The sequence below is a fragment of the Zeus faber genome (genome assembly GCF_960531495.2).
Source record: "Zeus faber genome assembly, chromosome: 1".
NCBI classification, from domain to species: Eukaryota; Metazoa; Chordata; class Actinopteri; order Zeiformes; family Zeidae; genus Zeus; species Zeus faber.
This window is the reverse complement of record NC_137193.1, coordinates 17022363-17036651: the sequence shown is the minus strand read 5'-3', so window position 1 is coordinate 17036651 and position 14289 is coordinate 17022363. Positions and strand designations below refer to the sequence as shown.

General features: G+C 45.4%; 1 protein-coding gene across 1 annotated transcript; it reads right to left on the bottom strand.

The window, feature by feature from the left end:
• Positions 1-222: 222 nt before the first annotated feature.
• Positions 223-1209, bottom strand: cUnh1orf210 (chromosome Un C1orf210 homolog; the record flags this gene model as incomplete). Its single annotated transcript, XM_080010688.1, has 3 exons — positions 223-428; positions 883-1077; positions 1194-1209. The coding sequence occupies 3 exons, from the start codon at positions 1207-1209 to the stop codon at positions 223-225; spliced, it is 417 nt and encodes a 138-aa protein (XP_079866814.1).
• Positions 1210-14289: the final 13080 nt, after the last annotated feature.

The window sequence follows — 14289 nt, the reverse complement described above, 5'->3', positions numbered from 1 at the left end:
ATCTTTGGCAAACTATGAACAACAAACGGATATGGCTTCAGTCGGAAATGTGCTTATAGGAGTGAATGATGGTTAACTGGGAGAGCTTGATCCTAAAAAAAACAACATTCCATATATATATGGCATATATGGCATATATGCCATATATACTGTGTATATATATATATATATATATATATATATATATATATATATATATATATATATATATGGTCCATTTGGCTAAGCGATGGCAAATTCAATTTCATCCATCTCTTCCTCCTCTTCCTTCTCCTCCATGTCCTTCACCTCCCTGTCGGCCCTCTCCCTCTCGCTGGCCTGGATGTAGTTGTCCTCAATGAAGCCGTCGTCGTCCTCCTCGACGAATTGGGGGATGGAATGCGGGTTCACTGCATGTCCGCCATGCATGGAAAATTCCACATCCAAGCCTATAGGAGCAGAAGAAAAGGAGAAACCCTTGTGAAGGTCTGTGAAGAAGAAGAAATAACACCAGCCAGAGACTACAGAAACAACAGATGAATTGGATGCCATTCACCTTGGAATAATTCCTGTAATTCCTGTAACCTTCTTAGATCAAATGTGAGCAGAGACAGCAAAGCCCTTCACCATGGCTTCTGTTGCAATGACTTGAGGAATACCATGGCCAGGGTCAAGGGTGTCCGGTACTCTTTGGATAAACGGACATCTACCAAGTAGTTCCAGCCTAACTGATTTAATGACAAGGTGTACATTATCCTAATAACCCATGCTACAAATTAGGGTAATGAAGACCTCTAAATCCCGAACCAAATTCATCCCATCAAAAAACGATTTCATCAGCAACATGCCAAGTGGTCACCACAGAGCTTGAATCATCAAGGTTCTCCTGAAACTCCAACAAACCTGAAGGGCCGTACTGGCTGACGTTGTCTCCTTCCTTCAGGCGAGTGTGTCTGTAGCTGGCCAAGTAGCGGCGGACCACCTGGCATTTGGCCAAGATGGCGATGATGACGGAGATGGAAATGGCTGTGGCCAGCACCGCCACCAGGAACTCCCAGTTCTGGGAGGTGGGTTCGCTTATTTGGCTGATGCGTGTGCCTGTAAGGGCTGGGGAAGAAAGAAAAACCTACTTTTAACCACTTCAGCTGCGTTGAATATTAGCAAACACGTTTTGGATGGAATTGAACAGATTTTAAATTATTTTACTCAGGTACTGTGCTTAAGTACCATTATGGGGTATATTTACTCCAGTAAGTCCCATAATATTACAGTAATACCAGTAATTCTATGGAAATGTGTACCTCTACACCGGTGCATGAAGTGGGGAAAATTAGGTGAGGGTACTCCCCTTAGTCACATGTTGGCGGAGGCATATTTCTGCTTCATAATTAATAAATATATAAAAGTAAGTGTCCTTTTGTGTGTGTTTACAACAGCTTATGCCCTACTTTCCTTTACACGAAAAGTGTAAAGGAAAGTGTATCGTGTATCGTTTTGAACTGTTCTGTACCACCAACTTGAATTACAGATTTCCGAGTTCCCATGGAACGCAGCATCACTTCTTGCTGCCTTGACCCGACTGCAAACTTGCAGTTTTTAATCCACCTGAACCAGAGCACGGGCAGCAGCCTTTACCAACGATGGAACAGAACTGGTGGAATTGATAATGATGGAAACCAGCTGTTTCCACCGAAAAAGGTGTGAGATAGAAACCGCAAACAAGGACGCCCACAATCTAAAGAAATCCCCTGTCCGTGTCCATTTGGTCATTGACTTCACGCCAAACCCCGAGCTGGATATGCAGCTTGAACGCCATAATAATAAAATACAATTGTACACTTTGACTTAATAACATAATATATTTTGCAATATGTCCGCTTAATTTTGTCCATTTGAGAGGTCAGAACAGAGCACCGGCAGCTTGTAAGAAGTGCTCAAGAAAACGTCCCGGTACGCCAAAGAGTAAAATGTAGAAGTGTCGGTACTGGGTACAGGTGAGTACCAGCCCACTATAAGCTCTGTTTTACACCACGCAAATATCATACTTTTTACTCCTCTACCCCTCTTATCCTATAAACGTTTGAAAACAGGGTTTCAGAAAATAAGAGGAAGCAATAAGCCAAATCGAAGGTGAATTTATTAACGCTTATAGCAGAGAATAGATATAGATTAACGCATTAAGGACAGAATGCGTCTTTCCAAAATATGAGGTTGTGATGTACAATTCTTTTGATTTCTTTCTTCAATTGAGTGGGCCTATATTGATGAGTAGAATATGAGTAGGACAGAGATGAAACATTTCCATTACACAGTAGATAACAAGGGAATGAATGTGCTGAATGTAAAAGGAAGCCATTAGAACTCTTTATTCCACGGTGGGGGTTATTTAATCCTTACCGCTTTGGGTTGTCCGAATAGCAGGAGTCGTGGTGTTCAAGGCCTCCATGTTTAAGTGTCAGCGTTTTTGGGTGACCCAAAGGAAGTTTTTAAGCACGACTATCTTTCAAGGAGTTGTGTTTGTTATCTCAAAAAGTGTCTGATCTGCCGGGGAAAATAAAAATAAAGAAGATCAATCAATGTGTAAGCTGCAGCATTATTGCTTGCCAGCCCAAATGCTGTTTCTGTGACCTGCTGGCTCAGAGCAGGTGTTTTTTTTTATACATATAATTGATAGTTTCAAAGCTGGTGATTTCACTTCATCATCTTCCAGGGTTAAGTAACAAAACAGATTGTGGGTCCTGAGGCGTGATGGAGGCGAGGGGCTGCAGAGCAGCCCTCTCCCCAGCTGGGGGGGTTAGTCGCCCGGGTGATATATCAGGACCCCACGAGTGTCGCACCTCCAGAGTCCCCCTCTAGGTGGCGAGGCTGAGCGCTGCGGGGCTGGTTCAGAGGCAGGTCAAGGGTGCTGGAGCACTACCCACCCCTGGGTGGGTGGAGATATGAGCCCAAATCCTCTCTCTGCTGTCAACTGAGAGATGGAGCGAGAGAGAGGGAGAGAGAGAGGGAAATGGTAAAAAGAACAAATGTAACTCAACGGGCATCTTTCTGTCAAAGTATCAAAGGCAAAAAGCTACAAAGGAATGTTAAATGAAAAGAAATAGGCAACTTTTCAAATCTGCAGAAAACACCCAAAATTCCTAATTTGCATCGTGGCGACATTAAATTTTTTAAGATGCTTTTTTGCTGCCGGTCGTTGCATATTTCATCACAGAACCACACAAACACACACACACACACACACACACACACACACACACACACACACACACACACACACACACACACACAAGAATCAATCATCACACGGCCCAAATAATTAAAAAACGCAGCCAGAACAATGCATTACCATACAGAGAATGACAGTTATGACACTGTCATGATTTCATTCTCAAAAAGTGCCTTTTTGGGGCGACAAGCTCTCAGATGTTGCGGGAGAAGGACACCAGGAACAAAAGGAAAAGAAGTGTGCCACAAACAGGACGCCCCCCAGCAATGGGAATTATCACAAGAGTGCGTGCGTGCATATGCGTGTGTGTGTGTGTGTGTGTGTGTGAGAGAGAGAGAGAGAGAGAGAGAGAGAGAGAGAAGGATGAAAAAAAGAAAAAAAGATAAAAGAATATACAGTCTAAATGTTACTGCCCCAGAAATGATGAAGGAGCGGAGAGCTGACACAACGGGGGGTCTGCAGCAAGATAACAACAAAACCCAAATCTCCACAGGTTCCGCAGATCATTCCCCGATGGCCGTACATTTTGCACTTGGCAGCACGTAACACGATCGCAAGTGTCATGATACGGAAGGCTTCGATAATATACTGTATACGGCCGCCAGGATTTTTCCAAATCGCCAACCTTGCCCAAGAGTCATCACACAGTACATAGACTGTATAATACAAATCGAATCAAGATGGGGATTCCGCAACAGCATCGATGATGGTTTTGCATCATGACTTTGGCAGTGACTCATTTGGCAGACAATATAATCATGATTCATCACAATTTTGTTGTAAATTTGATCAGCATTACCGATGAAAGGCAATATCACACTTTGTCTAAAATATATCTCCATTGTCTCAAAAGATTTTGACCCTGTATTATATCCTACTTTATACAGCAATTTCACCTGCCTAGAGCTACGCTAGACAGCACAACACACCAGTGAGGTTCCAAACACAGATATTTTGGAGGTTTACTTGCTTGACAGGGAGTTGTCATCAAATCAACATTTATTTGCAAACCAGCCAAAAAGAGGAGGGTCATTTATGACCATCTTCATCTACTTTGACATCTGTGTGAAAATTTTGCCATGATTGATTGTAAGATAGAAGGCTTGGCTGGAAATAGTTCGAGAGATGTCTTCTGTTCTAGGCTCAGCAGTTCTGGGAAATGGCGAGGGACCATGAGCGGGACCGAGGCTGGAGCACAACCAACAGCTGGATCAGGAGGCGCTCATGGGACTCCTGCCGGAGCGCTCACCCCAGCTGCAAGAGGTAGGCCCAGCTGCTCCCTCCCAACCCCTGCCGACAGAAGATGACGGGGATGATGACGGCAAGGCGTTCCTCACCATCTTTGACCAGTTGGCTGCTGCGGCGGGCTGGGGTGGCCCCGAACGGGCTTGGCGGCTGCTCCCCCTTCTGACCAGGGAGGCCCATAGTCCTCCCGAGGACCGCTTGGACTACGGGGCCCTGCGGAAGACGGTCCTGGACCTGTACCACGTCCAGGACCACCACTGTGGGATGCCCGTTTACGCACAAGCAACCCGGCGGTGGCTTCGTCCAGAGTTCCATACGCCGGATGACATGATCAGCCTCATCGTGATGGAACAGCTCCTCACGGACCTTGCGGTCAGGACTGCCAATTGGGTCCGATGCCGGCCACCCTCCAGTAGGCAGTGACCCTTGCAGAGGACCACGGCGTAGTCTACGGGCAGACGGTGGCGTACTAGCAGGAGATAGAGAGGAGTCCGGGCGCGAATCGGCCCAACCAGCCTGGGGTCCCTCCGTGCCGGGGATGGGGCCCCCTCTCCAGCTCCCTGGACCGGTAAGGGGTGAAGACCTTAAGGCAAATCTCTTTCTTTCTTTCTTTCATTCTTTCCTTCTCTCTCTCTCTCTCTCTCTCTCTCACTCTCACTCTCTCTCTCTCTCACTCTCTCTCTCCCCCTGTCCCCTCTCTGTCCCCCCGGGTCTTCCAGGGCAGTGTGGAACTCTTGTGGTCCCCCGCAGGGACCACAAGAGTTCCACAACCATTTGGGCAGGGTTTTTGCCACTGCGGGTGGCCATGACACAAACGCAGGGACTGCCCCCTCATGGAGGTCGGTCAGGTTGTACGAGTCGGCGGTGGGTAGATATCAGGCTTTGCTGGACTCCGGTGATCCAGCAATGCCTGTTCAACCCGAGGCATTGGTGCAGGCATCACGGGTGTAAATTTGCTGTGTGCATGGGGATATTCACACCAAAAAAAAAGGGAGTTTGAGGTAAACATTGAAGGCCGTGGTAAGTTACCGCCTGCCGCACTGCCTGATTTTGGGCACAGATTGGCCAGGGTTCAACGCATAAATAAAAGAAGCTGGCTGAGTGTGCTCACGGTAGGTAGGGTGATATGTTACGTGGTGCTCAGTAACACAGAGTGGGGAAATCCCAAGTGGGATCTTCCCCAGTCTGAATCGATGATTTTCCCATTAGCACAGTCACAAGACGATACCCCATGCGTGGCCTTTGAGCAAGTAGTTTCAATTGTTACAAACACTATATTGTACAGAGTGAGCCATGACACCCAGTTGCTGGTTCCGATGGACTCACCTTAACCGGATGGCTGATCAACTTAGACACAATAAAACACTCCAGCGGATAATGGTCCGGTTATATTGGCCCGGCTATTTGGGTAGCTATACACCAGTGGAGTGCCAGGTCAATCCTCTGGCTATGCCTAGAGTGCCGTGAAGGCCCCTTCCCCTAGCTGAGATCCCATTCGAAAGGCTTGCGATGGCCCTCGTCTGGCAGGACCGCTGTGCTCGCGGGTATCGACGGACGGACGGAGTGACACAGATCTATCACCTGAACCTCATAAAAGAATGGAGGGAGGGAGCATACGTTGCACTGGCCACGGTAGTAATCGAGAGGGATGAGTTGGGGCCAGAAGTTCCAAAAGCGGCCGATCATACCGAGGCCCTGTTTAGAGACCTGGCCGTGCTTCAGTGTCGCTTCTCTGATGCTTTCTCCCGCCGGCCAGGCTGTCGGCTGGATGGCTCCCTGACCAAAGTCTGGCAGCAGGGTATGTGGCAGAGTGGGGGGTATGGTTAAGCCACTGTGTGCAAATGCTGGCACAGGCTTCTCCCGCGTCGGCACACCTGCTTCGATTCAGGGAAATCAGCACCCGAGCGGCGCTGATTGGCTTGCCTCGGAGCAGGAAGTTTTCGTTATTGTGTGTTTTTTCTTTCAGTGGGGGGTTGTGTGCGGGAGCCGGACCTCGGGCGAGGAAGGGAGATATGAAGCGTCTGGCTGTAAATTTATGATTTCCGGTCAATATGATTGGCCAGCAAGCCTTTCAGTTATAATAAAACACACACCGTCAGGTGCTACTCATGCCGCTCAGGCTGTTGCCTCGTCCATTCCGTACCCCACCGTGGCCAACGCACTACACTAGCTGACCAACTAACTAACTAACTAACTAACTAACTAACTAACTAAGTCTGATTATCCCGCAGGCCAGATTGGAGCCCCCAGGAGGCCACATCCCACCCCAGGTCTACATCTGTGACACCCCTGAATTACAGAACGAGGACCCAGGGGCGCTTCCAAGCCTCTCGAACAAACTGTATAGCCTACCTCATACTAAATGAATCTTTCCTTTATCTCTTCATCTGTCTTTGCGCCTTGTCGTCTGGTGATTCATTTTTTCAAGCTGCTCTGAGGCCATTAAGGCCTCTTCCTTTTCCAATTGTGCTGCTATTTTGTTCAGCCGTGTTGGCTGTAAATATGCGTCTGGAGTCGCCTTTATCTCTTCCTGCCCTGTCCTCAAACACACACACACACACACACACACACACACACACACACACACACACACACACACACACACACACACACACACACGCACGCACACACACACACACACACACAGACACACACACACACATACTCACTCACGCCTACATCAAGCAGGATAGCACTAAAGGTTATGGAAGTGAAGCCTGAAAGAAAAGAATGGAGGGGTTGATACATGCCTGCATTTGTGTGTGTGTGTGTGTGTGTGTGTGTGTGTGTGTGTGTGTGTGTGTGTGTGTGTGTGTGTGTGGGGGTGTGTGTGTGTGTGTGTGTGTGTGTGTGTGTGTGTGTGTGTTTGTGCCTGTGTGTGTTTGTGCAGGTGGATTATAAAACTCGTGTTTATAAAACAAGTTGCCCTCTCAACACTTTCTGGACAAATTGTCTCTCCCTTGCCACCATTCCCACGAGACGCTGTCTATGATTTTTCTCTACGTTTCACCTCCCCTTCCCAGAAACACACACACACACACACACACACACACACACACACACACACACACACACACACACACACACACACACACACACACACACTCCCTCCCTCTTATCCAAGCAATGAGTTTGGTATTTCTGCTGCTGCTTTGATATTTGGAGGGGAGTGAGTCTGTAACATTGTTTGTCAGGGATAAAGTCATATGGTCTGAAGGTGCAGCGAGTTACAACACAGCTGGTGTAGATGCTCCGTGGTGGAGCTTAGACTATTTGCTTTTTGCGAGTTAAACACCTTCTTCGATGAGAAACGCAGCATTTTGAATAATCATTAAGCCGCTTCGCTCCAATGTTTGTCCAAAGTACTGTATAGGTATGGCGGCAAACTCTAACCCAACTTCCACAATAACAACATATTTCGGCACTTATCTATGCCCTGTGCGAGCTGAATTCACCGCAACGTAGCTTCCTGGTTTGTTTTTTTTTGGACAAAAGCATTGTAAATGTCAGCGTCGCAGCAGTATTTTGTGTGAACCAAATAAGCGAAGAAGGTCTACATCTGGGATCGGGTGTTTCCTGTGTCACCTCTTTACAACTAAGATGTGTTTAATGAATAGTTATACACTGCACCATTGCTCCGCCAACATGTTTGACAAGATTTCCGATGTTTTCTTAAGAAAATATTCCATATGCAGCTGCCATTTGTTTATGACCTATGAGCTGGAGGGGGATTGTTATATCTTTTTTCCATATCAGGAGACAGCAGTGAACTAGTCAACCTTCCAGCTCTGATCCAGGACATGTGCACTTTAAGACTCCCACAATGGCTGCTAAGAACCACATTATATTCATGCCTTCATGACTCAACTATTTCCATTTTTTGTCAACTACTGACACCTAGTCAATCACAACCTCACTATTATGTTCCTCCTTGGTCAATAGGCATATACTGTAGTCAATCAATAAAAGTGTGTCATTTTCACAATTCTTCAGCACGGTAAACAGCATCGAGCTCAAGCTATTTGAAAGGGTTTGTCCGTATGAAGAAGCAAAAATGAAAAAATAAATGATTTTGCATATCAATCACAACCAGTCGCTCTGTACATTTCTGAGTTCTACCTTTCTCTTCTCGCCTTACCAGGTCACCGTCCACGCACCGCGATCCAAAACCTATGGGAAAATAAGTTCATGCGCTCAGCCAAGTGACACATTTCCCCGAAAAAGATTCCCTCGGTTTGTTGTTCTAGCCGAGTCCGTCATATGGAGTCATTTTGTGCAAAGGTTGCAGAGAGGTGTGCGCTGCGTTTGCAAACAAAAGGCACTGGTTAATGGATAACTTTTCGAACGAAGGTGTCCTCGCCCACTTTGTCCTGGCTGTCCAATGGCGCGCCGCACCTGAGAGCCCAGACAGGTGTGGGCTGGTTGCTAGGCAATGCTGTCATTTGCTACCTGCATACATAAATGCTTCATTGTTTTTTACAGCAACTGTGAAAGTGTGTGCACTGCATAGTAAACAGCATACAGAACTTACAGTAAATAGGCCTGTGTTGTGTGAAGTCAGACAACAAAAGACTTGGCTTGTAATAACAGAGAAATAACAATTTTTAACAGTCTTTTTAAACAGCATAGTTGTAATACAAGACATATGTTACACAAACTTACATCCAAAGTATATATAACAGAGGCACAGACAAGACAAGACAAGACAGAAAATAAAAATCCCCCCCAAAAATCGGGCAGGAGCAACATTATCCGAGGAAGTGTACATAGCCGCATTTGTTTGAGAGGTACTTTAAGATCATAGATCGTCATAGATCACCGGGAATGGCTTTGTACTATTTATTCATTATTTATCTTTTTATTATTATTATTTTTTCAACATCACATTTAAAACTAGACATCTGTGCCGTATCTGGCGGAGAGCAAAGATCAAATCAGTGATTGTGTGTAGTCCCTTAGTGTCATCACTTCGTAGCATATCCGACACATTAATGTTCCCTAACAGTTTGGTAAAAGGGCCCCAAACCCTATCAAAAAGGTTTCATTTTCCTTTTCAGAATATAAGTTACCTTCCCCATAGCACAACACTTACTCAGTTCCCTAAGCCATCGGCCCACCTGTGGCCTCTGGATATTCTTCCATGCTGAGGGGTGGAGTACACACCCGCCCTGCAGGACTTATGCACCAGGAGGTGTAGTAGCAGAGCCAGCAGGATCATGAAGGATCATCACCACCCCAACAACGAACTGTTCCAGCTGCTGCGGCCGGCGAGTGCCTCCGCAGTCACACAGCGAGGACAGAGAGACTGAGACGCAGTTATTTCCCACAAGTCATAAGGGCTGTCAATGCTGAACTCGACAGGGGTCCTAACGAAAGCACTGAGACACTCACGTAGGCCCCACTGCCTTACTGTACTGTATGTGGCATACTGTACTGCATACTGTATCACTGCTCTGGGTTACTGCATACTGGGCTATATTGCTGTTCTGTTCAGTGTTACTGTATTGCTGTGTCGTACTGTTGTATACTGTACTGTATATCTCCATACACACTTTGTTCACATGCACTTTACGGCTCATATCTGTATATACATATAGCCTATCCCTAGCCTATTTTGTACCCCAACTTTGTATGATCTTTTTGAATCTTGTTTTATTTTAATTAATTTCATTGTATTTGTATTATTCTATTCACTAACAGCATTACGTTTTAGGAATCAGTTCGTTTCAGTTAGTTAGCTAGGTAGGAATTAGATTAGTTATTATGTTCGTTTTAGTAACTATTGTGCATAAGCTCCGGGTGCGTTTCAAAGACATTTCTCTGCATATATGTATGAACCTATGTATATGTATGCTACAAATAAACCTCTTGAATCTTGAATCTTGATTTTTTTCCTTACTTGATATGACTATGGTTGCAGGTTATAACCCCAAAATAAGAATTTTTGGATCAAGAGGAAGCTTGACATCCACCATTTTGTGTATAACTTGTCCGATCTCTTTGCAATCCCCCATGCAGTGGAAAAAGTGTGCCTTTAGACTGTTCACATTTAATACAAATATCTGGAATATTATTATCAAACAGATGTAATCCATCTGATGTTATGCAAATGTGATCGGCCAATTGTATTGTAGCAAAAGTCATAAGACACTGAAATACGCCCTTTACTATGACAATTATCAGGGATCAATCGTTCCATCTCAGAAAGAGGTGGATTTGTTTGTTCCCTAAGGTTCTTATTATTTGCCGAGCACGTGTATGTGTTCAGTGTGAGTTAAGGTGTACTGTGAGTGAAAGGGATTCGATGTTTGCTCACGCTGGGATTGGCTCTGAGGAGAAGTAATATATTATAGTGTATTACTTCTAGTATGTAATTGCACAGTCCAGTAATAGCACTGGACGTTTGGGAGTTTGAGTCTCTCTGTCTCTGTCATACGGCAAGTATAATAATGTCGAAGGTAGCCTGCCTCATCCATTATTCCAAATGAAATTCAGACATGTTTTCCTTCATTTAGTAAAATGGGATAATGGCAGCAGTAGAGGCATATTTTGAAACAGGTACAATAGTTTTCAATAGAGGAAATTCATTTTAAGTATATTTATTCACCACATTAAAGAAATTGGCATGTTAGACCATCCTTCAATTGATTTATAAATTGACTCAAGAGTATCATCGAAATTGGTTTGAACAATTCCTCCCACATCAGGAACTATGTGTATACCGAGATAGGTAAAATGATCTTCTGGGTTAAATGAGGAAATATGACCCATAGGACTGCGTCTTTCTTTTTCATTCAACAACACTAAAGAGGATTTTGTATTATTCACCATACAACCTGAAAATAATCCAGTCGTCTTGATAACATCCAATAAGGCCGGAATGTAGTTTAATAAGTTCATAAGGAACAAAATGACGTCACGTGCAAATAGAGCTACGCGATGACCTGTCTGTCCTAACCCGACACCAGAGAGACGCTCCTGTGTCCTAACTGCCATAGGAGCGGTGTCAAAGGGCACAGTCTTCTTACCCATTTACAGAAAACGGTCCCAAATCCCAGCCGGGTCAAGTGTTGCAAACAGAAAAGGTCATTCAGTTCTCCGAAAACGCCTTTTTCGGCATCCACTGATAGCAGAGCCGTATCTGGCGCATATCAGAGCCGTATCCTTTTCCTGTGGAATATTTAACACTCTCCGTACATTATGAAAGTCCTTGTCTCCCTTTTACAAATCCATCTCGACCCAACTCCACAATAACTGGGGGAACAGACTCCCATCTCCGTGCTGACACCTCGCGAAGATTTTTTAATGCCCGAGTTTAAGAGTGAGTGTTGACAATTGTGGGCTGGTTTGTTTCAGTTTTAAAAGGGAGGCGACCATGACTCCTCTCAGTGAAGGAGGGAGTGAAACACTTTTGAGGGATTCCTGGAACATTTCTATAATTGGATTTAGAAGTTTACTTTGACATTTTTAATTTTTATTGATATTTAATATTGCTTGGTTAGCCATCAGGGCCAGTTGCCTCACCGGCATTCATGGCATCAATTGCTTCATCATTTTGTCCATTGTCAGATCGGAAACTAGATTGGCTTTTGCTTGTTTTGAAATGTTTGGGAATTTCAAATGACCGAATAGAGAAGTTTGTGCGTCCGGGTTTGGTGGATAATCCGAGGAGTATAGAGAGTCATAGAACTGTCTGAAGACGTCATTTATCTCTTCAGGGTCCACAGTCACCACACCCTTCTTGTCTTTCTCTAGATTTTTAATCCTAGAATCTAGCACTTCCAGTTGATGAGGGGTATGTTTTCATTTGGGAGAAGTGGTACTTGCTCTTTCTCCTCTTAACGAGGCTCTAAAAGATTCCCAGCTAGTACAAGCGGAGGTCTGTGTTGTGTTCATAAAAAAAAAAGTATATATTATCTTTTTGTTTCCTAACAAAGTCTGTAAAAACAGTAATAACTATTAATAACTAGCGTCAGATGCAGGTACGAGGGCAAAAAATAGACTCGTATCATTTCTGGCAATCAGCTCCGTGTCTGTAAATGTGTCTGCATATAGTACACGCGCTTGTGTGTGTGTGTGTGTGTGCGTGTGTGCGTGCGCGTACGGCGTGTGTGCGTGTGTTGTTTGACTTTCTTCAAGTTTATTTGGGATACCCAGCAGGCAGGGCCTCGCTTTGTCCTCCTCAAGCCGTCCATTGTCTCAAAGCAGCTTGTGAGGACGGAGGAAGAGCGGACAAGATACAGTGCGCGGGGCCAAGGAGTTGTGTTTACGCAAGACGTCCAGCCCTGAGGGAGTCGGGCCCCTCCCGCCCTCTCCGTTTGCCCCCACGAAAGGAAAGTAGAGGTGACCCTGAAAACAATAGGGCCACTTCCTGGCCACTCCGCCGTGCCGTTCCCATCCTTACAGTATATCTTCTCTCTCGCTCTTTCTCACTCTCCCTCTCTTCCTGCTTACCTCCCGCCGCCATGCGCGCTACAGGATGCGGCGGGCGGGGCCTGCGGGACAGGCCAGGGACAGGGAAGTGACAACTCAGCAGCAGCTGAAGGAGACAGGAGGGGTTTCCCACCGAGCGCTGCCAGGGGCCTGTCTCTCGCCCGACGACAAGAGCGGCGAAAGGTTTCGGCTCCTTTTTTGAAGACTCGCCTCTTGACGCGTCACTAAAATGGTGCGTTCAGTTTTTTCGATGAACAAGAGTCTATGGGTTGTGAAAGGAATTTTCGGAGGAATCGTTTCGTTTTGTCACGATTATGCGTTTTGGTGGAATAAAACCTGTGAATCATAAAAACTCTATATGAGTTATGGCCAATGTCTCGGGATTCAGTTTTCCAATTTGCGGACAAAAAAAACTCAAACGGACAACTCTTTCGCCAGAGTGGCTCAAGGGTCATTGAAAGAATCATTTGCGAGTACTGCATGACTAACGACGAGTTCAATTACTAATATCCAGAATTTATATGTTACAGGTTCTTTTACGGGTTCAGCCAAGCCCTGACAATTATTAAAATATTGACTGGAATATTGAATCCTCTCCAATTGTGTTATAATAACACATTAATTCTGACGAATGAGCCGAGCCAGGGTTTCAATTTCAAGAGAGAAAAACGACAAAACTTTGAAGTGAATGCAAACTTTTAATGGGTGAAGCATGAATATTTTAAGATAGCAATTTTCCCATGTCCTGGATGAGACCTTGAAGGAGACGAAGGGGGTTCCCGGGGGGTTGCCACGGATCGGAAGCGTTGTGGGTCACAGGTCAAGGGTCCTCTCGCAAAACTCATTAATTCTTTTAATAGAGGGGGGGAAATAACAACACGTGCCTTCGCACCGTTAATAACAATGGTAGGACTTAGGACGGTAGGACTCTTTGCTGAAGAGCCGGGAAACAAACAACTCTGCCTGTGTCTTTGTCTGTCCGGCTATCCGGCTTCAGTGGAATAACCTTGCGCTCAGCAGGACAAAATGGAGACAAGTAGAGTCGGTTATTCTGCTTCCTGTCACAGAATGCCCCCTCACATTGTTTTTCACTGTTTACCTTTATTCAATGCATCACCTGGTGCACCGCCTGAGACTCGGGGAAAAAACTGATGAAGACGAATAGCTTCAATAATTTAGCTTTTGAGATACTGGGAGGTGTATTTCTCCAGGCTCGTTGATTCCCTCTGCAGCCTTGCACTGAGCAAACACAGTCACCGTGCAGCCTGGGCACACAGGGATTCAATTGGTATTGACCTTCTCGTCTGAATCTGAGTGAAGCAAGTGTCACTTTGAGATACAGTAAAGAGTGGCTCCTATATCTCACTTTATCCGACATGGCCTGAATGGCCTTTCTTTATTTTTTG